Genomic DNA, 24,780 nt, shown 5'->3' with positions numbered 1-24,780 from the left:
CAGTATTGCAGGAGAATTGTATTAAATGGATGAAGCATTAAGCAAATAATCCAGCTGCCTGTTCAGATGGATAATAAAAAAATCATGTAGAATTATTCCAAGACAATCAATAGTTTGCCTGATGTTTCTCCCATAACACTACCAAAACAGATTAATTGATCATGTTCTCATGACTGCATGTAGGACTTTACTGTATGCCTGTACTGTAACAATTAACTGGCTATGAAGAACTTCAGGCACACTGTACAAATGGAATCTTTTTCCTTACATTTGTGGTTAATTTGTTATTTTACTGGGTAATCTTGTTTTTAGCAAGTTATTTGACCCGACTGCTCAAAAGTAGCAAACTTCAATGTTCAGCAGCTCCAAAGAATACCGTTTCAGTTCACTGGGACAGAAAGGACAAATTTCATGTGTAGCATGTCAATTACTAAATCTAAACAAACTTGCATTTATCTTGTAATACCTTTCCAGATGTCCCAAAGTACTTTACATTCAATGAAACGTTTTTCTAAAACACAGCAAGTTCCATAAAAAATGCAGCAATCAAATTGGATATGGTTTAAGGTGGCCATTCAGCCCATCGAACCTGCACCAAACACAGTCCCACCTAGGTCCTGTCCCCATAACTTCATGCATTTTACCCTAGTTGGTACCCCTGACACTAAGTGTACACACTATTCCATCTACTAAAACTGGGTTAGCAACAGGAGCTATCTAAAATTATGTAGCAAATAAAATTTGAGCTACTGTTTAGTTTTGGATTAACCTTTGGTTACATTCATGCAGAATACCAGAGCTGGTAAGACATCCATGCAGAGAAATTGGTGCTCATCCTTCAGAGGAATACTGGAAAAAGTCATGCATGGAGGGTTCCAAGACACTAATAGATAAAGCTGTTGAAGTTGGGTAACTTTTTCAAAACATAAAGCAAAGTAGGCAGTACAAAAGTTGATTATTGCTGGAAAAAAGACATGCTGTCAAAGCTTTGTCTTGCACTCATCAGGACACATGCAGGAATGTCAAATTTCAAAAGGAGCAACATTTATACTATGTGAGAACAAGGTGCTGATTGAAAGTCGATTCCGATAGTAGAAGCTGTTGCATGGAGAATGTACCAGGGAGCTTTTGTCCCATGTCATTTAATTCAAAAAAGGCACAATACCTGGACAAGTTACTTTTGTTTGCAGAGGACAGGTGTCTATGTAGAAGTATATGTAGCTTCTAGCCAGCATAACTGAACCACATTGTGAGCCCTACTAATTGGTTGTTAGCATCATTCTCAGTGCACTTGTGATCGTGCAACAAGCACTGTCCAATCACAGAACGTTAGACGTTATAAACCAAATTTTGCCAGCATGGGCTGGTTGAGTTATGGTCGGTATTCTGCCTATTGTGAACAGCTAAAGGAACATGCTGTTTGCTGCTGAAGTCTCAGGAATGTAACAGATTCTCCAGGGCAGCAGCTCAAATAATCAAGGTTGACTTGCCAATCAGCACCCCTTTCTCATGCAATATAAGATGATGTCTCTTGTTGAAATTTGGCATTCTTATCCTGATGAGTGCAAGATGAAAAGCTTTGACAGCATATCTCTTATCAGCAACACAAAATAAAATGTTATGATTCAACTGCCAAAACCTGAAGCGACAGCTTATCATGGTGAAACGCAAATGGATGCGATTTCCCATGCAAAATATTTAAATCCATCAGATGACATGGATCAAAAAGGTTTATGAGGAATAAAAATCTGGATTTATTGTGTGTGTTTAAATGTAGAACAATGTCAAAAAGTACTTCATAGATATAAGCCCAAGGAGATGATATAAGCCCAAGGAGATGATATTTGCAAGGAAATTAGGAGCATAATCAAAGGAATTGGTTTTAATGAGCACCTTAAAGTGGTGTAGGGAAGAATTCTGATAAATGAACACAGGCAGCTGAGGCAGGTATACAAATGATGTGGAGATGCTGGCGTTGGACTGGGATAAACACAGTAAGAAGGTTCAAAAGTGAAGAGACACAAATTTGTTCCTCATCTCCCTCCTTTGTCTACCAAGTACACCCATGAGTCATAAGAACATAAGAAATAGGAGCAGGAGTAGGCCATCTAGTCCTTCGAGCCTGCCCCGTCATTCAATAAGATCATGGCTGATCTGAAGTGGATCAGTTCCACTTTCCTGCTTTCTCCCCATAACCCTTAATTCCCTTGTCTGTCAAAAACCTATCTATCCGTGACTTAAATATATTTAGCGAGGTAGCCTCCACCACTTCAACGGGCAGAGAATTCCAGAGATTCACCACCCTCTGAGTGAAGAAGTTCCTCCTCAACTCGTTCTAAACCGCCCCCCCCATATCTTGAGGCTGTGCCCTCTGGTCCTGCTGTCCTTTCTGAGCGGGAAAAATCTCTCTACCTCTACCCTATCCATCCCTTTCATTATCTTATATGTCTCTATAAGATCCCCCCTCATCCTTCTAAACTCCAACGAGTACAGACCTGGTCTATTTAGTCTCTCTTCATAGTCTAACCCCCTCATCTCCGGTATCAGCCTAGTGAACCTCCTCTGCACTCCCTCCAAGGCCAATATATCCTTGTGCAAGTGCGGCGACCAAAACCGCGCACAGTACTCCGGCTGCAGCCTAACCAGTGCCCTGTACATTTGCTGCAAGACCTCCCTGCTTTTATATTCTATCCCCCTTGCTAAAAAGGCCAGCATCCCATTCGCCTTCTTGATCACCTGCTGCACCTGCAGACTGGGTTTTTGCGACTCATGCACAAGGATCCCCAGGTCCCTCTGCACCGTAGCATGCTGCAGCTTTTCGCCCTTTAAATAGTAATCCCTCCTACTATTATTTCTGCCACTTAAGTTTTTCTTTATTCTAACTAACACATTTGAAATACTTTAGCCATTGTAATATTGCTCATTCTGCTCTCAACTATTAAAGGATTCACTTTTTTCTGGCATAAACCAGTTTGGAAAGTTCACAGCGAGCTTTTACTATGATTCACATTCCATTTCTATTTTAGAACTTCCATTTCTAAATTCTAAATGTTTCCTGCATTAAAATATAACAACTATTTAAGAATTCCCCAAATTGATGCTGCTCTTAAAAAAAAATCAAATCACTTTAAACATTCATTCCCTCCATCACTAGCACACAGTAGTGGAATTTTACAAGAAAAATTCTAAGTGTCCAGCTGTGAAGTTGTATGTATGAAGTAGTGGCATGATGGGAAAATTGGTCAAGTATTTGGTACAAAATAAGGAAAACTGACTTTGCATAACGTAAGACATGAATAAGACCGGAGAAGGTCAAGACCTGATAAGGCTGACTCCATGTAACCTAGGGCTGTATGAGTATGACAAGATAAGGTCAGAGATAAAGGAGTCACCGACCTTCTTCTGTTCTATCAAAGGGCAAGATAAAGGTATGACTGATGAGACAAAGAGTTTTAGGAGGTCAGCAGGTTGTACCATCATTTATGACATTACTTATGACGCCACTATTTGATCAAATTCCTGAATAGCTGTGGTCATGCAAACTGAATGATAATGTATAAATACTGAACTGATTCTTTATGTAAGGGTGAACTTGAGGAAGAATTAGCAAGTCGTAATGACAGCTGTTTGAACTCAAGTTTTTGCCAATACGGCATACAGTGTTTTGTAAATAAAGACTAGTTATTTTGTCAGAATTATTTTTGTTGAGTCTTTCTACCAGTCAAAAAGCAGGAAAATTTCCACTTCAACATTTGGCACTGTGGAGCAGAAACCAATACCCTGGGTGAATTCTGTGGGGGACTGAAGAAGTGATTGAGCCACGATCCGGAGGGAAGAGATGGACACCAGCACAAGGTAAGATTTACCTTGGTCTCTCTCTTTCTCTTGGATCGGTGCTACGACCCCTTATCCCTTACGGAGGACACTAACAGGTAACGGTATTCGAATCTAAATTGGACTGAGAGTAGTGTTTTGGGTCAGGGGCCCTGCGATTTGATTTTGGGTCAGGGGCCCCGCGATTTGATTTTGGTACCAGGAATTCTTTTTATTACCGTTTTTACCAGGGGCACGGTACAGACATTATGGGGCAGATTTTAGACAAAACAGGGGGCAATTCTCCTTTGCTTTTTGTGTGTTCTGAGTATCTTGATCAGGAACATAATTTATGTTGATTATCTGCTACACTAAATAGTAAATTGGGTAAAGGTATTTGGCCAGTAGGAGGCACATGGAACTTGGAAAATTGTACTGCAGCAGAAAAAGCTATTTGGAAAACTTTAATTTCAAAATGGAAAAAAGGTGACTAGGCTCCCCGAACAATTGTTATTAATGAGATGCAGGGATAACGCACATAGAAGTGGGAAACTTTGAAATTGGAGTGTGAACTTTGGGATAGGAAGCATCATGAGACAAAATGCCGGAATAAGGTTAAGAAAGCATTGGGTGATAGGCAGGTTGGGCTAGCCCATCAGATTAAGTAACAGGAGGATCCTCCCAGTTGTCCTGGTATGCCACTGTTTCCCTATTCAAGTGATATTGAGGAAGAGGAGTTGACCCCTAGACCCTCCCATTGAAAACCCTCTTTGGGTTAAAAATCTCCTCGATGCTGTTCAGCTTCCTTGTCAATTGGCTGTTATTAAATGTGTTGTGCATATGAAGGGGAACACTCGTGCAATTAGGGAATGCCCGTGCTGATTCAGCTGCCAAGGCAGCAGCTGTATCGGCCTCTGATTAACCCCAGTGGGAACAGTCAGGCTGTAAATTGGGTACTTGTATTAGGGACGAAGGGCATGCCAGAGATAACCAAGGTTCAACATTTACAGAGGAATGCCTCTGATTCTGAGCGCACACTATGGAAGTCAATGGGATGTTCATAATCCTTGGCGCGGGACTTCTGGCTTACTCCAGTTGGTCAAGTTTGTACTCCGAATTCTTTGTTGCTGGTACTTATTGACTATTTGCATTCTTGTACCCATCTCGGTAAGGAGGGAATGGTACCGCTACTTCTAAAGACTTGGTGGCACCTAGATTTGAATACAGCAATGCAAACACGGTTCCATCAATGCCTCATTTGCATGAGAAATAATGAGGGTATTAAATGCCTCTTGGAACCACTCCCTTGCCAGATGGCCCTTTTACCTGTCTACAGCTTGATTTTATTGAATTACCAAAAGTACATTGCTATAAATATTGTTTAGTAATAACTGATGTGTTTAGTAAATGGATTGAAGCCTTCCCCACCACAAATAGTACTGCACATACAGTGAAGTTATTGTTGACAGAAGTTATTCCTCATTTTGGGCTATCCAAAATGGTGAGCTCAAATAATGGACCACATTTTGTGGCCCTTATCAATCCTGAATTGTGCGAAGCACTCAATTAAACAACTGCACTGCGCATATCACCCACAGGCAGCAGGAATTATGGAAAGGCTAATAAGAAATAGGAGCAGGAGTAGGCCATCTAGCCCCTCGAGCCTGCCCCGCCATTCAATAAGATCATGGCTGATCTGTCGTGGCTCAGTTCCACATTCCCGCCCTCTCCCCATAACCCTTAATCCCCTTGCCTATCAAAAACCTATCAACCCGCGTCTTAAAAATATTGAGCGAGGCAGCCTCCACCACTTCAACGGGCAGAGAATTCCAGAGATTCACCACCCTTTGAGTGAAGAAGTTCCTCCTCCGTTCTAAACCGCCCCCCCCTTTATCTTGAGGCTGTGCCCTCTAGTCCTACTGTCCTTTCTGAGCAGGAAGAGCCTCTCCACCTCTATCCTATCCATCCCATTCAACATCTTATACGTCTCAATGAGATCTCCCCTCATTCTTCTAAACTCTAACGAGTACAAGCCTAGTTTATTCAGCCTCTCCTCATAGTTCAACCCCCTCAACTCCAGAATCAGCCTAGTAAACCTCCTCTGCACTCCCTCCAAAGCCAAAATATCCTTGCGTAAGTGCGGCGACCAAAACTGCACACAGTACTCCAGCTGCGGCCTCACCAGTGCCCTATACAGCTGCAGCAAGACCTCCCTACTTTTATATTCAATCCCCTTCACTATGAAGGCCAGCATCCCATTTGCCTTCCTGACCACCTGCTGCACCTGCAGGCTGGGTTTTTGCGACTCATGCACAAGGACCCCGAGGTCCCTCTGCACCGTCGCCTGCTGCAGTTTTTTGCCACGTAAGTAATAGTCCTTCCTACCATTATTCCTACCAAAGTGGACAACCTCACATTTGCCAACATTAAATTCCATTTGCCATTTCCTGGCCCATTCGCCCAGCCTATCTAGATCCTTCTGCAGACTCTCCACGCCCTCCGCGCAATTTGCCGTTCCACCAATCTTGGTGTCATCAGCAAATTTCGACACCATACACTCGGTTCCCCCCTCCAGATCATCTATACAAATGATAAATAGCTGAGGCCCCAGCACCGACCCCTGGGGCACTCCACTAGTCACCAACCGCCAATCCGAATAGCACCCATTGACCCCCACTCTCTGCCTCCTATTTGACAGCCAATCCTCTATCTAATGGGACTTTAAAAGTAAAATTATCTAAACTGACTGAAGAACCTGGGTTAAATTGGCTACAAGTATTGCCCTTGGCACTATTTCACATGCAAGTGACTCCCCATTCGCGGACCGGACCGTCAGCTGCAGAGATAGTATACGGTTGGCCAATGTGGACTCCCTGGGATGCCCACGAAAATCTCCGGAGGGAGTAGACCTCCATGTGATGGGGGAACAGATGCAGAATTATTTGAAGCAATTAACACTTTCTCTGAAGTTTCTCCACTCACAGGTGAAACAGGCAACATCTCCCAGAGACAGCAGGGACAGCCACCTCTCGATATCCAGTGATCGAACCCGGAGATTACATATTGAAGAAGAACTGGGAAAGAAAGAAACTAGGACAACACTGGAGTGGACCTTTTCAAGTAGTACTAACCACACCGAGTTCCGTCAAGCTTGAAGGACATTAAGTTGGATATATCTATCAGATCGCAAGAAGATTGTCTCCAACCCAGATACGAACACAGGTTGAAGATCTTCATTATATTTTTTGGACTTTCTGGACTTTTTGGCCTTAACGGCCACTTGATAGTGAAAAAGTGAACTATCCGGGACTGCATGCCAATACCTATTTATATGTCATATATGTATACTGAAAAATTGAATGTAAGCGAGTGTTGGGCTTGTACCCACGTCCCTGTCCATTCGAGGGAAGGAATACCTCTCCAATCTCTCCCATTGCATATAGCAGAGACAGCTGAATGGATTCTACGTCAAAACCAAACAGGGATTGGGGGAGATATGATAGAATGGAAATCGGCTGGCTAGGAAACGATTAGGTTTTCGGTTTGGTACCAGCCTGCTTATAATCATGCCTTGATTCCACTCTCCCTTACTGTCCTCTCGAGTGATGTGCGAGGTTCCCTAGGTTTTAGTAAATCAGGGACAGGAAAGTTGATGGGGCAAAGTAGATGCAACCTTACAGCTGAGTGGCAAATCTATCTACCAAGGGTATGTTTGTTCTTGATTGGTCCAGGGTTTGGAATACAACCTCCAATAGCTCACGGGCACGTACTTCCTCAATACCCTGGATGACACTGGCTGATGATTTTACAGTCTATAATGGAACGACTGGCAAACATAACAGTGGCAGAAGCCAGGACAATTGACAGGCACTGGCCAAGGTCTCAGCTGAGCTGGTGGCTGTCCGGACTGTGGCATTACAAAATCGACTGGCTTTGGATTATCTGTTAGCCTTGCAGGTAGGAATGTGCGCCACTGTAGGTCAGGAATGCTGTACTTATATCCCAGGTGCCTCTGAAAATATCACAACTTGGCTGACCATATAAAGAGACAGGCTGCTCAAACTCAAAAGAATGGTCGTGACTTTCGTGATTATGACCCACCGGGTTGGTTGGGTCATGGATTATTTGATTGGATCTTTAAGGCCTTCATGCTACTACTACCATTGCTACTGGGATAGAAATGCTTGGCTGCTTGTGTAAATGCATTTTTAATCAAGTCATGGATATACCTATTTAACTAGTTGTCATGACATGACAAAAGGAGGGAATGTGAAGTTGTATGTATGAAGTAGTGGCATGATGGGAAAATTGGTCACGTATTTGGTACAAAATAAGGAAAACTGACTTTGCATAATGTAAGACATGAATAAGACCGGAGAAGGTCAAGACCTGATAAGACTGACTTTGCATAACCTAGGGCTGTATGAGTATGACAAGGTCAAAGGACAAGATAAAGATATGACTGATGAGACAAAGAGTTTTAGGAGGTCAGCAGGTTGTACCATCATTTATGACATTACTTATGATGCCACTATTTGATCAAATTCCTGAATAGCTCTGGTCATGCAAACTGATAATGATAATGTAATAAATACTGAATTGATTCTTTATGTAAGGGCAGACTTGAGGAAGAATTAGCAAGTCGTAACGACGGCTCTCAGAACTCAAGTTTTTGTCAATAATGCATGCAGTGTTTTGTAAATAAAGACTAGTTGTTTTGTCAGAATTACTTTTGTTGAGTCTTTCTACCACAGTCAAGAAGCAGGAAAATTTCCACTTCAACACAGCTAGTGTGAAAATGGGAGAGTTGCAGATCCATTTTCTGGACTCGCCCTTACTGCCAATTTTGTGTATATAGCACATGAAAAAAGGGACGAGACTGTTTCTACCTAATACAGGCAGTGGGCGTGGCTTAATTCACCAATCAGCAGCAGATGAAACTATTGTGCAAGTGCAATCTCTGTGGCTGCACATGCACAATTCCAACAGCAGAGGCCTGACACAGAGAGAGAGAGAGAAAGAGAGAGACAGCGCGCTGTCAGGCCTCTGCTGCTGCAGACAGCCTGAACCAAGGCCCCTCCCCACCATCCACCCACAATCCTGGGGGATCACGACTGATCGCAAGCCCCACACCGCCCGAAAATATCGCCCCTGCCCAGGCCAACCGTACCCACCTCCCCACCGGTCGCAGTTACAGAGTGGCAGCGGGCCCCCTCACTCACCAACTGGGCTGCCCCTCCAGGCCCCGCCCCTCCCAGTCTTGCCCCCTGCCAGCTCAGCCCCTCTAGGCCCTGCCTGATGAGCACTGCCAAGGTGCGAGGCTGGCAATGCCAAGGTAAAACACCAAGCACAGATGTGACTGGTAAGCAGAACTTGGACCAAGTTGAAATACAGCAGCGAAGTTTTAGATGAGTTGAATTTTGTGGAAGGTGAGAGACTGACCTCGAGGTAAGGCATGGATGAGGCCCTCAACAGCAGATGAGCTGAGGCATGAGCAGTCAAGTGATGTTATGGAGGTAGAAGTAGGTAGTACTGATGATGGAGCAAACATGATTATTTTCTAATATTCAGTATTAAAATGAACAATGACCAACAAACATCCTGGTAACAGGCACTTGCCTCCACTGAGTTACACACGGTAAAAAAAATTAAATAAGGAATTTTGTTCCAAGCACCTCAAAATTACTTTTCTTAAACAAAATTATTCCTGTAGTTCGAGTAACTCAAATATCTCAATGTTGAACTACAAATTAGATGGTTGTGCGTTTATATATCAGAGGCACCTGACAGTCAAACTAATGTGACTTCAACATGTTTCATTATGAAAAACAAGTTCTAAACTAAATTTTGTGAATATTTAAAAAAAGTGTCTTTCACTTAATTCCACCTGTTCTAATTATTCAGCTTATCCCAGGCGATCTATCTGAATCATTCACTTAATTAACTAATCTTACAGATGAGTCGCTGGCCTAGACAAATGTAATGTACATTTAGAAAGAAAAAAGAAAGGAAGTAGTTTTGGAGAGATTGGAAGAATAAGCCTGTAGCTTCATTTTCTAATGTAAGTTTCTGTAAATAAAGCTTACTCTGGCCTCTCATTGATGGTTCCCAGTTTTGCTAGTAGCCTAAACAGCCTTCCATTTTGCACCTCCTGTAAGACAGAAAACACAAACAAATTAAAACAGAACAGAATCAATGTACAGCAAAACCATACGCCTGTTCAAGATGCTGTTAAGATGCAATTCATGCTCTGTTTCAGTTCCACCGTTTGGATCCATATTTCATTATATTTATTCAAATGTGGTTAAAAGAGCTAAATTCCAGCAGAGAGGCGGGAACAGCTACTCTTGACAGCAAGAGCGTAGCATTAAGGAGCTTGAGTAAAACTGAATTAAAGGAAACAGGGCAAAACTCTCCACTGGCTGAGTCATAACCTAGTGCAAAGAAAAGGACTGGCATGGGGTGGGTGGTGGTGCTGGAGATTGGGGCAGTGTGGGACGAGGACAGACATCAAGAATCAGGCATCGAGGATGGCCAGGGAATGGTCAGGGAGGCCGCAATCAGGCCTTGAGGGGGTTGGAGGGGCAGCATGGTGGGGTCATGGGGCTGGCCATGCTTCCACAGCAAGTATTCCTGCTTTGTAGTTTCACCTGGTTGACACCTCAACCTGCTGCTGCTCCTGACATACCTCGGCAGTCTTTTAAATTATGGAAAGATTTTGTAGGCTAAATGTAGAGAAGATGGTCCCATGCCAGGCCATAAATGTAAGATGCATCACTAATAAATTTAATATGGAATCCAGGAAAAACGGGCAGAATTCTCACAAGATTCCTAAGTGTTGAATTTGCAGGAAAACTGGAGTAATTCATGCTGGTTTTTTCAAGAGGAGTTCACGCTAGAATCTCCCCCACACTGTGGGCCACCAGCGTGAATATCATTAGATTTGAGGGTGTGGGCCTATTCCTGCCTGAGAAGCTGAAACCAACAGGCCTCTGCGCATGCACAGTGGCCCTGAACTGTCAGCCTCTTATTTGCTAGCCAGTTCAATCACTTTTGCGATTAAAGCCCCTGCACCCAGTCAACAAGTTGCCTCTGAAAAATATTCTCTTTATCCCAGTCTTAAAATGGACAGTCGCTTATTTTTAAATGATGACCCCTGGTTCTAGATTCTCCCAAAGAGGAGACACATTTACCACATTTAACCTGTCAAGACTCATCAAGATCTTATATGTTTCAATCAAGCCTTTTATTTTTCTGAACTCCAGCAGATACGACTCTAGCATGTCCAACCTGTCCTTGCAAAACAAAACACCCATTCTAGTTATTAGTGTCGTGGACATTCCAACCCAAGTACCTAACCAAAACTTAAGTTTGGAGATTTTTGCAGAAGGTATTGGGCAGCGCAGATCAATCCATTAGATGTTTAAATTTCCAGGGCAATTGCAGTACGTGTGCACATAGGATTTCTATGGGATCCTGACATGCATCTGCCAATGATGTGTCCCATCTCCGATAGTCTGGAGACAAGATAATTTGGGCCAAAACTTTATATAATTTTCTGATTGCACTGATTTGCTTATGGTATATAGAAGGTAAGAAACAAAAATGTTTTGGTGGCATTACTTGCAATCAGCAATAAATAACTTCATGCAAGAGTAGTTACATTGTACATTTTCAAAAAAAAAATCAATATTTCAGTCTGGTACCAGCACCTTAATCTGTGTGCATGTAAATTAGTTCAATTTTTTACCTTCATCAAATCATCTTCTATCACATCATTTCTCATCTGTGCAGCATCTAATTGCGTATAAAAACGTGCACCAATCATCGGCATAATATCATTTACACTGCGTAGCCGGTTTTGGTCAGTCAGCAAATACCTAGATTTAAAATTTAAGAATAAATTAAGATTTTATGCTTCAAATTTGGGCATGTCACATTCCTTAACAACAATTTCTCCACTTTCTTCTGCTTGCCGATAACCGTTCATTATTTCTTAAAGTTTTCCCACCAGCAATAAGCGTATTTGGTAAGGAAAACTCTGGTCATCACGCTAAAATTTTATTTTGCAACTGGAAATGACTGTTTCCTTCGAGGACATTCCTTTTTCAGAATTAAATTTGCATGCTTTGTGATTATAGACATTAGTAAGACACTTGGAATACTGTGTACAGTTCTGGTCACCCTATTATAGAAAGGATATTATTAAAATAGAAACAGTGCAGAAAGCATTTACTCAGATGCTAATGGGACTTGTTGGTTTCAGTAATAAGGAGAGGTTGGACAGACTGGGACTTTTTTCCCTGGAGCGTAGAAGGCTTCGGGGGTGGTGGAGGGGTCTATAAATTAATGAGGGGCATAGATAATCAACATATTTTCCCAAAGGTAGGATAGTCTGAAACTAGAGTCAATAGGTTTAAGGTGAGAGGGGAGAGAAACAAAAGAGTCCAGAGGAAGTTTTTTCACTCAGATGGTGCTGAGTGTCTGCAACGAGCTGCCAGAGGCAGTAGCGCAAGCGGATACAATTTTATTTTTTAAAAAACATTTAGACAATTACATGGATAAGATGGGTACAGAGGGACATAGGCCAAATGCAGGCATTTGGGACTAGCTTAATGGTAAAAACTGTACAGCATGGACAAGTTGGGCTGAAGGGTCTGTTTCCATACCGTAAACTTTAATGACTCTATATGTCTATTTTCAAAGAAAATATTTGTGCATAACTCTTCAGTATTTTGATCATTTTGAATCTGAATCATTTCCCGTTACACATTTATTTCCAGTTTCAAAATTTCATCGTCATAAAGTCTAATGCCTGCAGTTCCTTCCACACCGTATTTAGCAACCAATTTACTCACTTTTCCAAAAACTAAGTATTACCAGGGATGGATTAAACACAAGGGATGGAATTGTCCAGCTAGCGTGATAATTGGAGACTTGCAAATCCATTTTTTGAGTCTTATGCATTTAGTGCATGAAAAAATGGGCTAGACTGTTTCTAGCAACTATGGGGAGTTGGCAGGGCTCAATGCGCCAGCTACCTTGCTCCAGCAGCAGGAGCTATTGCGCACATGTAGACCTCTGTGGTTGCACATGTGCAACTGCAACAGCAGAGGGTTGACACAGAGACGGAGCTGGTAAGCCTTTGCTGTTGCAGCCAACCTCCACTCATTACCCCACCCCCCCCCATTCATGGGGGCCCACGATGAACTACGTGCCCCATATCGCCAAAAGTATCACCTGCACTACCCAGACCAAACATGCCACCCCCACAGTCCCCCCCATTGATCGCAGTTGTAGAGTGCGCAGCCACCACCCCCTCTCCCCACCAATTTGGGGGGCCTGGCCTGGCCCTGTAGGCCCTGCCCCATATGCACCCCCCCCCCCCCACCCCCCCGCATGGGTGATCCATCAATGGGTGGGGCGAGCAAATAAAATTGCAGCCAGCGTCTGCGCTCAGGCATTGTTCTCAGATGGGGCCTCTTCAGGCGACTGTTTCATTTGAGCACTGTATATTGCTAAGGTAATTTGCAAACACTCCACTGGTTGATCCCTTCATGTTTTTTTACTACGTGTTGGTGTCTTAAGAGCTCAGGATGGGGAGAGTGGGGCGATTTTGTAAAGGTATGAATACTTTTGATGCCAGGATCTTAAATAATTTGTCATGCAGCTCTGGGTTGCACTACCTTCCACACTGTTACTAACTTTACTTGCTATCACTAGTTGCCTCAAGTGTCCAATCTTTCCACCTGCTTTTGATCTCATTTTAAGTCCTTTTGTTCACTTTCACTGTTCTTGATGCTTGTCTAGCAATATCCTGCTATTGTAGGATATGAACCCCCAACCCAACTATACTGACTACCACCCACATCTCCTCATTTCTGGCTCTCAGGTTTTGTACAATAGCCATCCCATAGTGCCCGATATATTAATGAAACCATTGCTGGTTCCATGTCTCCTAATTTGAACAAAGAAGAGGAACAAAGTACAACCCAGCACGGGAAACAGGCCCTTCGGCCCAACAAGCCCGCACCGCCCCTTCAACAAAGCATTTTCCTACACCTACCCTGCCCTGTGTGTATGTGAATGGAACCTCTAACGTAGCCAGATTCAGGGGAGAATAGTGTAGGGTCAATTTGGTACACCAATCAGCCTAAGAGCACATCTTTGGGGTGTGGGAGGAAACCGGAGCACCAGGAGGAAACCCACTCAACCACAGGGAGAATGCGCAAACTCCCACAGACACAGGCCCAAATCCATGTATCTGCACAGCTAGCAGTGATAGTCACTGAGCTGTTGTGGTGCCCTTCTGCTGGTCCAGGATTAAGCATACACAACGACATGAAGTACTAGGCCACTCTCGAAACCTCCAAGAGCAGCCCACGCACGATCCACCGTGTGCATGCCCCTCGTTTGACAACAAGGTGGACCAACACCTGTGGATTAAAAGAGACAAAACATTAACATGTAATACTACATTTCCGGTGTCGTCCCGAGGCTCTGACCCTTTTTAATACCGTCTACTATAATCCTCCATCCCTGTTTCGCTCATGTGTCTATTTAAGTAAACCTTAAACAAGTCCAACGTGCCTGCCTCCACCACCTTACTTGGTAGCGCGTTCCATACCCCCACGACCCTCTGCGTGAAAAACCTTCCTCTAGTATCCAAATTATACTTCTCCCCCCTCACTCTTAGATCGTGACCTCTCGTAATTGTCCCCAATCTAGGGAAAAGCCTACCACTGTTGACTCTATCTATTCCCTTCATTATTTTATACACCTCTATCAGATCCCCCCTTAATCTCCGTCTTTCTAAGGAGAAGAGCCCCAGTTTCTCCAACGTTTCCTCATAACTCAGTCCTTCCATGCCAGGCAACATCCTGGTAAACCTCCTCTGCACCCTCTCCAGGGTCTCTACATCCTTCCAGTAGTAAGGTGACCAGAACTGGACGCAGTACTCCAAAAGAATGGAGCTCATTCTTCAGCATTAAGCCACAAATCTAGACATTTGGGCTGGAAATCTCCAGCCGTTCACGCCAGTGGGATTCTCCGATCCCACTGACAGTGCACCTCTACCCGTAAGTTTCCTGCCAGTGTGGGGTGAAGTCAATGGAAATTCCCATTGACAGCAGTGAGACCAGAGAATAATGGATAAATGAATAGATATCTGCAAAAGCCTAAGAAAACATTTGGGACAGATAGAACTTTATTTGGTCAATTTTTTTTCTTCCATTTAGTCGAAGTAATTGATACAACATTCAGATTGACTTTCATTATCGCTAAACTCCAGACAGGAGGCAAAAGGCATTAGCAAAACTGAATCGTGGAGAATTCAACTCATAAGACTGAGGCCAAGTTAAATAATACTTATACATTTTTAGAATTTTAAAGATTTAATAATTTAGTTCAGTTAATTGTCATCTTGTGTATCTCTTTTGTCTAAAAAAAGGAAAGATTGACGAAATACAAAATCAGTTGAGCACCAAAAAAAATTGAAACAGTACAAGAAATTGCTTTTCCAGAAATCCATGATCACTTATGATTTAGAGAAAAGAAAGACTTGCATCTACACACGACCTTCCACAAGCATCTTCTAGCCATCTCAAAGCAGTTTACAGCCAATTAAGTACTTTTTGAAGTGTAGTCACTGTTGCAATGTAGGAGTTACATTTAACTGAATCCAGTGATTTATAGAATCCATTTTATATGTGGATGAAGTTTAATCTTCATACGCAGAATAGGAATACGCTTCATTGTGTATTTCTTTCGGAGAAGGAGGGACAGGAAGAAAAGTGAAACACATTCACTTGCATTCCCAGTCAGGTGCTTCACCCAAGCTCTGATGACATAAAAACTTAATTTGAAACTTTTTACATGCTTGGCTAGTACTAAAATGGTGGCCACACGGAACTAACCAAACAGGAGAACTCGTATCTGCATCTTAACTGGCCAAATATATTTTGAAATCAATTGCCGTCATAAACCAGAAAGTGAAGTCGTCAGGGGAAAAAATGTTTGAAAAATTGAAATCAGCCTCCAGAACATGAATGGTACATTCTTCCAAAAAGAACGAGAACTAATAAGTTGCAATGAGAGTTTCAAACCTTCAAAAACCCAACAAAAATGACTGATGGAGTAATAATGAAAACAAACTCTAAGACAACACGGGTCGTAGGAAAAACAAACTTCGTCTTTAATTTTGGGTACATGAGTGAAAATTTAAAATACAAAATTACCTCTGTTAAATTAGTCTTAGGGCTAGGAAGTGGAAGCCCTCGCAAAATGGCAGAGGAAGACATCACTAGAGGGTGCACCTGTTTGTTGGGGTCTGCCTGCCTGGCCACAGCATGGTTAAAAAACCTTACCTACAATGGTGCCTCAATGTGGAATTGCCCACTTCCTCCTGTTCCTAAGGAATGGCATCTCAATTGCTGCTATTGCCGAGGTTACTGTACCGTCAGCCCTTTGAGTGAGCCATCACCTCTGGAAGATGGGCCATCATTCTCAACTGGAGTGTAGTCCAAGGTTGCAATGGTAAAATGCTGTCCAGGTAACCACTGCATGGACTCGGATCCTGCTCTCACTCCCAGTGGCAGGAATACACGCCCTCTAATAAAATTCTGGCCATAGGGTCAGCAGAACTGGTGTGAAATTTAATTTGGGAGAATATTGCAGATTCTCCAATGGGAATGCTGTAAAAGAGATAATCTCAATTTTGAAATGTATTTTTGTTCCAATGAACTACATTTCTCTGAAATCTGAAGAACATCAGTCACCTTCTTTTGTTAAAGAAAGGAGCCAATAAAAGAGGTGTGTAGAGTCTCTTCCATGTTCTCAGAACATCCCTAAACACTTCACAGTCAATAAAGTACTTTTGAAATATTATTGCTGTAATGTGGGAAAGACAGCAGTCAACTTTGAATTGCAAGCTTCCCCAAACAGCAATGTATTAATGGCCAGCTAATCTGAGTTTGTTATGTTGAATGAAAGATTAATGTTGGCCTTGACACTGAGGTTAACTCCCATGCTCTTCTTCAAAATAATGGCCATTGGATTTTTTTTTACATTCACTTGAGACTAGAGATGGAGCCTTGATTTAAAGTCATCCAAAAAACACCTCTGACATTGCAACTCTCTCTCCTTATCAGTCTGAAGTATCAGCCCAGACTCGTGTGCGCAGTCTCAAGAGTGGGCCTTATTAACTCACGTGCTTCTGACTCAAGAGTTCTACCGACTGAGCCATGGCTGACAGGTGCTAACACAGGAAGAAAACATGCTGTTGGCAGAACATATAACCGCAGCTTAGAATATTTCAATCAAAATAGAAACTTAAACTAATTAAGGAACAGCTTTGCAAAATAACTTACAGAATTAGGTTTTTAAGATCTGAAGAATAATTGAGGGACACCAGTTCCATAGCCTTTTGTAAATTCTCTCGTTGGATTCCTGCCACAGAGTTGCAAGCTAAGGCCAAAACCACTTTTCCTAGAGAGATCAGATCGGCTTGCTGGTGCAAGAAAACACAAATTGGGAATTGAAAGTACATCAGTATCAGGTTCACTGCAAAAACACTGGTTTATGTGTCCATGTTTGCTGCTTTGTTTAAAGCACTTAATACAAAACCTCACATAGTTTAAACTTCATACATGCAGATGAAAACCCATTTCTTTACTCATGGATTTGAGAGCTGCTTCTTTCTCCATTCAAACTTGCTGCTCGCAACAGACTCTACCTCCTGCTAAATAACCATGAACACATGATTAATGCAAGGATATTAAGTTGTAACTGAATATGGAAAAGATTCTCTTGCACATTATCGCTACACCAGCTTACAAGAATGCATTATCAGGTTCACATCCAAAAGAAATGTCCTCATTGCAAAGCAACATACAACCAGGGCACTAAACACCATCTAGAATCAATGGTTGCTTCCTAAACAAAAACAAATGGGGCATGCCTCATTATTTGGACAAAGCAAAAATAAAATGGATGCTGGGAATCTGAAATAATAACAGAAAATGTTGGAAATACTCAGCATGTCTGGCAATATTTTCAGTATCTCCTGCCCTCGTTAGTTAGAATTGCTCTTATGCATTTAGGGTTTTCTGTAAAAAGTTAACATTTAAAGTCCTTTCTAAATTTTTATCTACAAATTGCTGGAAGTGCAAGCCAACAAGTGTTTAGGGCAAATGGGCCCCAGGTGAAAAATGGGACAAATGTGGTGAATTAGAGTGATAAATTCAATGCCAAATTATGCAAAGAGATGGGGGGCAAAGAGAAAGAGAGAGAGAGATTGGTTGTGTGCAGGGTGGGGACAAAAGAAAAGAGAGGATGAAAGACAGAGAAAAGAAAACAAAGGGAAAAGTATTCATAACCTGAAGGACACAGTTTACTTTTACATTTATTTACTTTTAGGTAACAACTTGATTAACGATGACCACACTGCATGCTTCAGTGCAACATTTGGGTTTCTTTCCAAGTTTAATGGCCAATTTGCAAATGCAGTGACTTAATGAAAATAAGACAAAGGTTAATTGCAAGATGCTATTTTCACAGCAGCGCAGTGCAAATTGGCAGCAACTGTTGGCTATTTGCAATTCACAGGATACCTTTTCCTTGCTGTATTTTGCTGGCCCATGTGCATATTAATAATGGTTTACATTGTTCAGACACCACCACATATGAAATACAACACCAGATCTTGCACTTATTGTGCTTCAACCAAGCCTCAGAACTTCAGTAAAATATTGGAAATAAGGAGGCTGGGTAATTAAGTGGCTCAGCACTACAAACTTGTACCTTTTAACTGCTCAATGACTGAAACCATTGTATACTTATTTAATACAACAACATTCCTTCTGGCAGAGATGGTATTTTTGAACTCAAGTAAACTCAGTAAAACCAAGGCACGGTAGTGCAGTGGTTAGCACTGCTGCCTCACAGTGCCAGGGTCCCAGGTTCAATTCCAGCCTTGGGTCACTGTGTGTGGGGAGTTTGCGCTTTCTGTGTCTGCATGGGTTTTCTCCGAGACGTGGGTCAGGTCAGTATTTATTGCCTGTGCCTAATAGCTCTTGAGAAGGAATGGAGCCTCTAATCAATGTATTCCCCATAGTGCTTTTAGATAGTGTGTCCCAGGATATTTACCCAGTAGTGAAGGAAAAGCAATATAGTTCCAAATCAAAATGATGTCTGATTTAAAGGGAAACTTACAGATGGGATTGTTCCCTTGCACTTGCTGCCCTTGTCTGTCTAGACAGTGAATGCTGTGTATTTGGGAGGTGCTGTCAAGGCTCATAACCTTTGATCTATCAGCGTGATAAATCCTTTGTTGATTTATTTGGAGTGAATTGAAGTGGCCTTCTGTGATGGTAGGGACTCGAAGAGGCAAAGATGGATCATCCACTGGCACGGTGGCACGGCAGTTAGTATTGCTGCCTCACAATTCCAGGGACCCGGGTTCAATTCTGGCCTTGAGTGACTGTGTGGCGATCACACATTCTCCCCATGTTTGTATGGGTTTCCTCCAGGTGTTCCAGTTTCCTCCCACAGTCCAAAGATGTGCAGGTTTGGTGGATTGGTCATGCTAAATTGTCTCTTAGAGTCCCAAGATATCTAGATTAGCGGGATCAGTGGGATAAATGCATGGGGTTACGGGGTCGGGGTAAGATGCTCTGTTGGAGTTGGTACAGATTTGATGGGCCGAATGGTTCCTTCTGTGCTGTAGGGATTCTGAGATTACTGGATTTGGCAGATCTGCAAAGTTCTGATTTACTGGATTTGGGGTTGCTTTAATACGTCTCAAGCATTTTGCTTTTGCTGTTTAGCATGCATTATTGTAACTTATTGGTATGACACCTCATCTTTAGGTTTTACTGGAGCTGCTGCTCAATGCTCTTCTACATTTCTAACCGATAAAAGTTACCCAAGGCTTGATGGTAATGTGAGAGTGGGGCATATGCTAACTACAGACTGCAATGAAATGCACTCTTTCCACTGTTGATTAAAAGGACTTGCTCATGCAGTGCCAAAGTTCAGTTTGCTACTATTGTTAACTATTCTTCCTGTTAATGAAATTTCAAACAACCAAAATATATTAAATTTCAATTTGTTAGTTTATTATACACCGGTTTCTCTTTCATTTTTGCTGATTCCAGTAAGTTTGATTTAAAAGTATGTTTCCCTGATGGAGCATTCTAGATTGATATTTCAGTCTAGAATGTCATTCAGTCATTTCAGATTGACATTTCAGTACTGAGAAGAGCATAACTTGAACTTCTGTCAGCTCCTGGCTTGTGACCCAAATGGGCCAACATTCAGCACACCTTGAACATGCTTCATCTGTTGTATAAAATGCAAATAAGTTCGTGCTTTTGCAGGTGCCTGGGCAAATTAAGAGTTTGCACTTGTAATAACATATGACATAGGACAGTTGTTTTCCAAACTCTGGCTCTTACTTTTTTTTTTAAAGGAGATCAAAAAATTAATCAAATTACTATATAGCTCTGTTGCTTTTTATCTTTTAAAGCCCAGGATATTCTAAGATCTGCAACAGTAGATACAATCTTTCCTGCTAACTAATAAAGCTCACAAAGGCGAAGGCATGAACAATGGATGAGTAGTAACAGCCACATTTGGAACTTATGGAGACCAGATGGAATAATTGTGTCTGCAAATAACAGTGTATAGGAATCATGTCAAAATGATTTAAATATCCTGGAGGTGGTGAAAGTTGGTTATATACGAGAAAGAATGGAAGTAAACAATAAAAGAGCAGCAGTGGTGGGCAGGGTGAAAATGTATTAAATTCTTTAAAAAAAATCGAGAACAAAAAGATAAAGTGCAGGCGCAACCCAATAAACAAAGCCACAGGGAAGGTCTCAGTTTGATCATTTTCAGTGTTGTGTGATGGACAGAAACTGGATTATACAATGAATTTGAGAGATGCACAAAGTTGGGAAGCAATTAAAAATTCAAGGAACTTAATGGAGAAAAAGGTCACAGATGTGAAAAAAATTACAGAAAACATAGACTGAGCAACAGGGAACTGCTGCAGATTTGAAGTGCTGCAGTACAATACTTGCGAGCTAACATGAAAGCCAGGAATGGTAGCTAGATGATACAGAGTTACTTGGGCAGGAATTTTGAAACAAGAGGAAAATGTCATCATTTGAAGAAGGGGGAACTGGGTGAGGTACAGTTAAGTGAAATGTTTTAGTGGCTAAGATGATTGAGTGATGGTAGACAAGGTCAAGATCAAGAGAGAAAGGAAGCAGTTACACGGGTGGGCTTGAGCTTAGAGACCGTAACTTCTCTGCAGATCAATCATAGGACTGCCACTCCGAGAAAAATTACTTATGCTAACTTCCTTCTATGCCTGTCTCGCCTGACCTTCCTACTCAGGCCAGGCAAGATCCAGGCAGTGCTGTAGTCCTTGCGGCCCAGCATCAAAATCCAGCTCTGTTGGATTGAAGAAAAATATTCCCCTTTTTTATGGCACAAGCTGCTGTAAACCCGATAAATTTAAAGTCCCCATTGAAGTGCTGAAGATTCTGGGGGAGGGTTTTTGGTTGGAGGAGTGTCTGGCCATGTCGCAAAGTAGAAGACAAGGATGGTTTGGGTCTGACTACCTATTTTCATTAATGTTTGAGTCCATTTTAACAACTGTACTCACCTGATACTGAGGCATCATTCCCAATGGATTATTTTGACTACTGTCAAATGTTAAGACATCAAAAATTCCAACACAATTGACACGTAACCTTGAAAAGACAAAAATGTGAAAGTAGAAACAATTTCATGAAAAATGCAATTTTTCATGGATTGAGACTTGTATTGAAACCTGAACTTGAAGGTTAACCCACTCAACTTCTGTCCTGTTGAAAGTGATCTGTAAAGTACTAACTTGAAAGAATACCAAAATACAACATACTAGACCAAGGTTTTGTTGATATAAAGCGAGTATGCTGTGGAATGAATCACAGTCATTTAAGTAAATGGCAATGTGAGAGTTAGAATTTGGAGTATAGATCAAGATTAAAATATACAAAAGTCTGAAGAAAATAGAAAGAATAAACACAAAATTTGTGCAACCCGAAGATAAAAACTGCTGAATGAAATAAAGAAAGTTTTACAGAGGATAAGACAGATTGGGGTTAAATGCTGATGTTTAAGGGTAGCTTGCAATGTTCAAATGAGTGAAGATTCCCAAGTTTCTTGGTATTTTCTATGAAGGTGACTTTGTTAAATTTAGTAACAATATTGTCCCGAAATTGTCAAAACTAATAGGCGAATAAAATTTGACGTTCTATGCAACCCCTTTGCGTTTTATTTAATGAAGTCAAACCATAAATCTGTTTTAAATAAACAAGATGTTACAGAAAGAATTCTATATTGTGTTACTACCGAATTCATTTTTGTGTTACTTCATAAATGTGAGCAGAGTACAAAAGGAATAATTTACTGGTCAATAAATCAATAGAAACTTACTGCCAATGTAGTAAATATTTAAGCAAATCTGAACATTTGAAAAAGTATGAAAATTCTAAACAGGAAGTTATTTATCAAGTATCATCTTAGAGTTTTACCTGGTTTTACCAGTTATAAGAATCTTGGTTGGATCCATGGCACGACAGGCCAGTCCTGCTGTATGAATGGTCCGCAATGCTGAGCTCAGTTGGACGATATAGGCCCAAATAAGTGATTCTGGCAGTAATCCTGCGTGTTGGCGAGGCAGAGGTCCATCATGCTGGCCTAGAACAAACAAGAGTATCCGTTAGTATTTTAACTATTAAATAGCAGAGATAACATGAAATGTCAGGAAGATGTCTTTCATGTGAGAAGCTGGCGGTCAGGATTTTTATGTAGTGAACTGAGGGATCGCAAGTCTTTAAAGAGCAAAGGAGAACAAACAACAAAGAAAATTACAGCACAGGCTGTAAAGGATCCTGAACTTTTGAATGGCTAACCACTTGAGATTTTTGCAAACAGGACTATGAATGTACCTGCAGCAGATGCACTGCAGCAAGATGTTGGCTCACCACCATCTTCAAGGGTAATTAGATATGAGCAACAACTACTGGCCTTGCCAGTGATGCCCACATCCCATGAAAATTAAACTGAACCTTTGGATTAAGCTAGCAGGCCAATAAAGTACCAAATCCTACAATAGATGGAATTATTTTCCATACATCCATCTTGAAATAGAAATCACTATAGCAGCTCCAGCTACAAACAGAAACTTAGAAGAATGAACAATGAAAAACTGAGCAAAAGTAGCGCATTGTTAATGGTGAAGTGGCAAAACATTGAAGTAGAATAAAGAGCATCATGATGGAAAATGGAAATCTATATTTATGCGTTTTTTGCATTTCCTTTTCAGGTGGTGGTTAAGACAGCTACAATGTTAGCCTCACGCAGGTGTTCTAAATGAGAATCAACTTGAAACTGAAGCAACGTATTGGTCATTTGTTAAACGAGGAGAAAATTTGCTACCACATCCCTGACACATAAAATTCATGGACGAGGACACCAGATGGCTTCATATGATAAGACACTTTTACTGCCCACAGCGTCTGACCCAAGGAACATGTGACCAAACCACTTAACCACAAGACGGAATTCTCAACTGTCAACTCCATCTTTTGGTAAAACAAAGTAACGGGTAACATGGAACTAAATTTACCTTGCAGATTTAATTCCCTGTTTGTAGTTTTGTTTCTATTTCCTTGTGGCTTATTCACATTTCTTTTTGCAATGATGAGCAGTGACATTACCACAGGAGTTTGCACAATGGTTAGAAGTTTCTTGGTAAAGTAATTTCCCTGGACTCATGACACTTTGGATACAATAGATTCCACACATCTGTACCATCCTTCTTGCAACAATTCTCAGCTCATATAAAAATGCACACAACTGCAAAAATTTCCATAAATCAGAGTTTCTAAATATGCAAAATATTTTTCTTGAAAAGTCAGTTAATGTGGAAACCAATTACCAAACTTGAGAGCTTCCAAATTAAAATCCTGAGAAATCCACGAGATTTTCTTTGGCTGTTATGGAATACACATTTATTCCCTCCCATTGCCTGTGGAGATACTTCACTTAGCTAAACCCAGAAAGTTTAGTCACAAGCTAGGATAAAATGCTGCAAGAGTTAGCCTGCTAAAACAATGTAGCTCACCATCACATAGCAATCTTTTCAATGTTTTTCCAGGTAGGCTGCTTATTTATTTATTGCCAGGAAATTATTGAAAGATAAATATTTTACTATCCAAGATTTAGACAATCTGATCAAGTACCTCTACCGCATCCCTCCTTTGAACTAGCCTACCTGGTCAAATGTCCTTCAACACTATTCTGTCCCCGAGCCCTGAACTCATCTTCCTTTAGTTTCTTTCCTATCTTCCCTTTGAGCTTATTTTGGTCACGAGACACCTGTCCTGTTCCTTCTATCCCATTCTCACTAAAATGCTGATCCCCAACTTTTCCTTCTGACCCCATGTTAGCCAATATCCAAAACAGTTCGCTTTTCAAATGTCTCTCTCTTCTTTAAATCTGTCATTATTGTCCCTCTTCTCAAAACAACAAATGCTTGACCACAGTATTCTTGCAAATGGGTACTATATTTCTAACCATCTTTTCTCTCCGAAGTTCTTGAATACGTTGTCACCTCCCAAGCTTTTTCCATTTCTCCCAGAATTCCACGTGAATCCTTCCAAACAGGTTGTAGCCACTGAAATGATTTTATCTAAATCACAAGTAACATTCCATATTATTGTGACAACGATTATGTCTCATCCTTTCCAGCCTGAAAATAGCTTCTGACACAGTTTACCACACCATCCCTCTCCAACACTTTTCTACTGTCATCCAACTTCCATTCTTCTCTATCTAATTGAGCCAAGTACTCACTTACAATGGCTTCTCATGCTCCTGCAACATCACCTCTGGTGTATGCCAAGGATCTCT

General features: G+C 41.4%; 1 protein-coding gene across 1 annotated transcript in view; it reads right to left on the bottom strand.

Moving 5' to 3' along the window:
- pan3 (poly(A) specific ribonuclease subunit PAN3) overlaps positions 1-24,780 on the bottom strand; it is a 178,657-nt gene that overhangs the window by 5,688 nt on the left and 148,189 nt on the right. Inside the window, exons 12-16 of the mRNA XM_080197405.1 lie at positions 22,398-22,563; positions 21,485-21,572; positions 17,181-17,320; positions 11,564-11,693; positions 9,900-9,964 (exon numbers count right to left, since the gene is read on the bottom strand). Coding sequence (XP_080053531.1) covers positions 9,900-9,964; positions 11,564-11,693; positions 17,181-17,320; positions 21,485-21,572; positions 22,398-22,563 — 589 coding nt within the window. The remainder of the gene's footprint in view (positions 1-9,899; positions 9,965-11,563; positions 11,694-17,180; positions 17,321-21,484; positions 21,573-22,397; positions 22,564-24,780) is intronic.

This window comes from Carcharhinus amblyrhynchos, chromosome 10 (assembly GCF_965287045.1).
Source record: "Carcharhinus amblyrhynchos chromosome 10, sCarAmb.v2.hapA, whole genome shotgun sequence".
Classification (NCBI taxonomy): Eukaryota; Metazoa; Chordata; class Chondrichthyes; order Carcharhiniformes; family Carcharhinidae; genus Carcharhinus; species Carcharhinus amblyrhynchos.
Note: the sequence above shows the minus strand (reverse complement) of the source record. Positions and strands in the feature narration are given on the sequence as shown.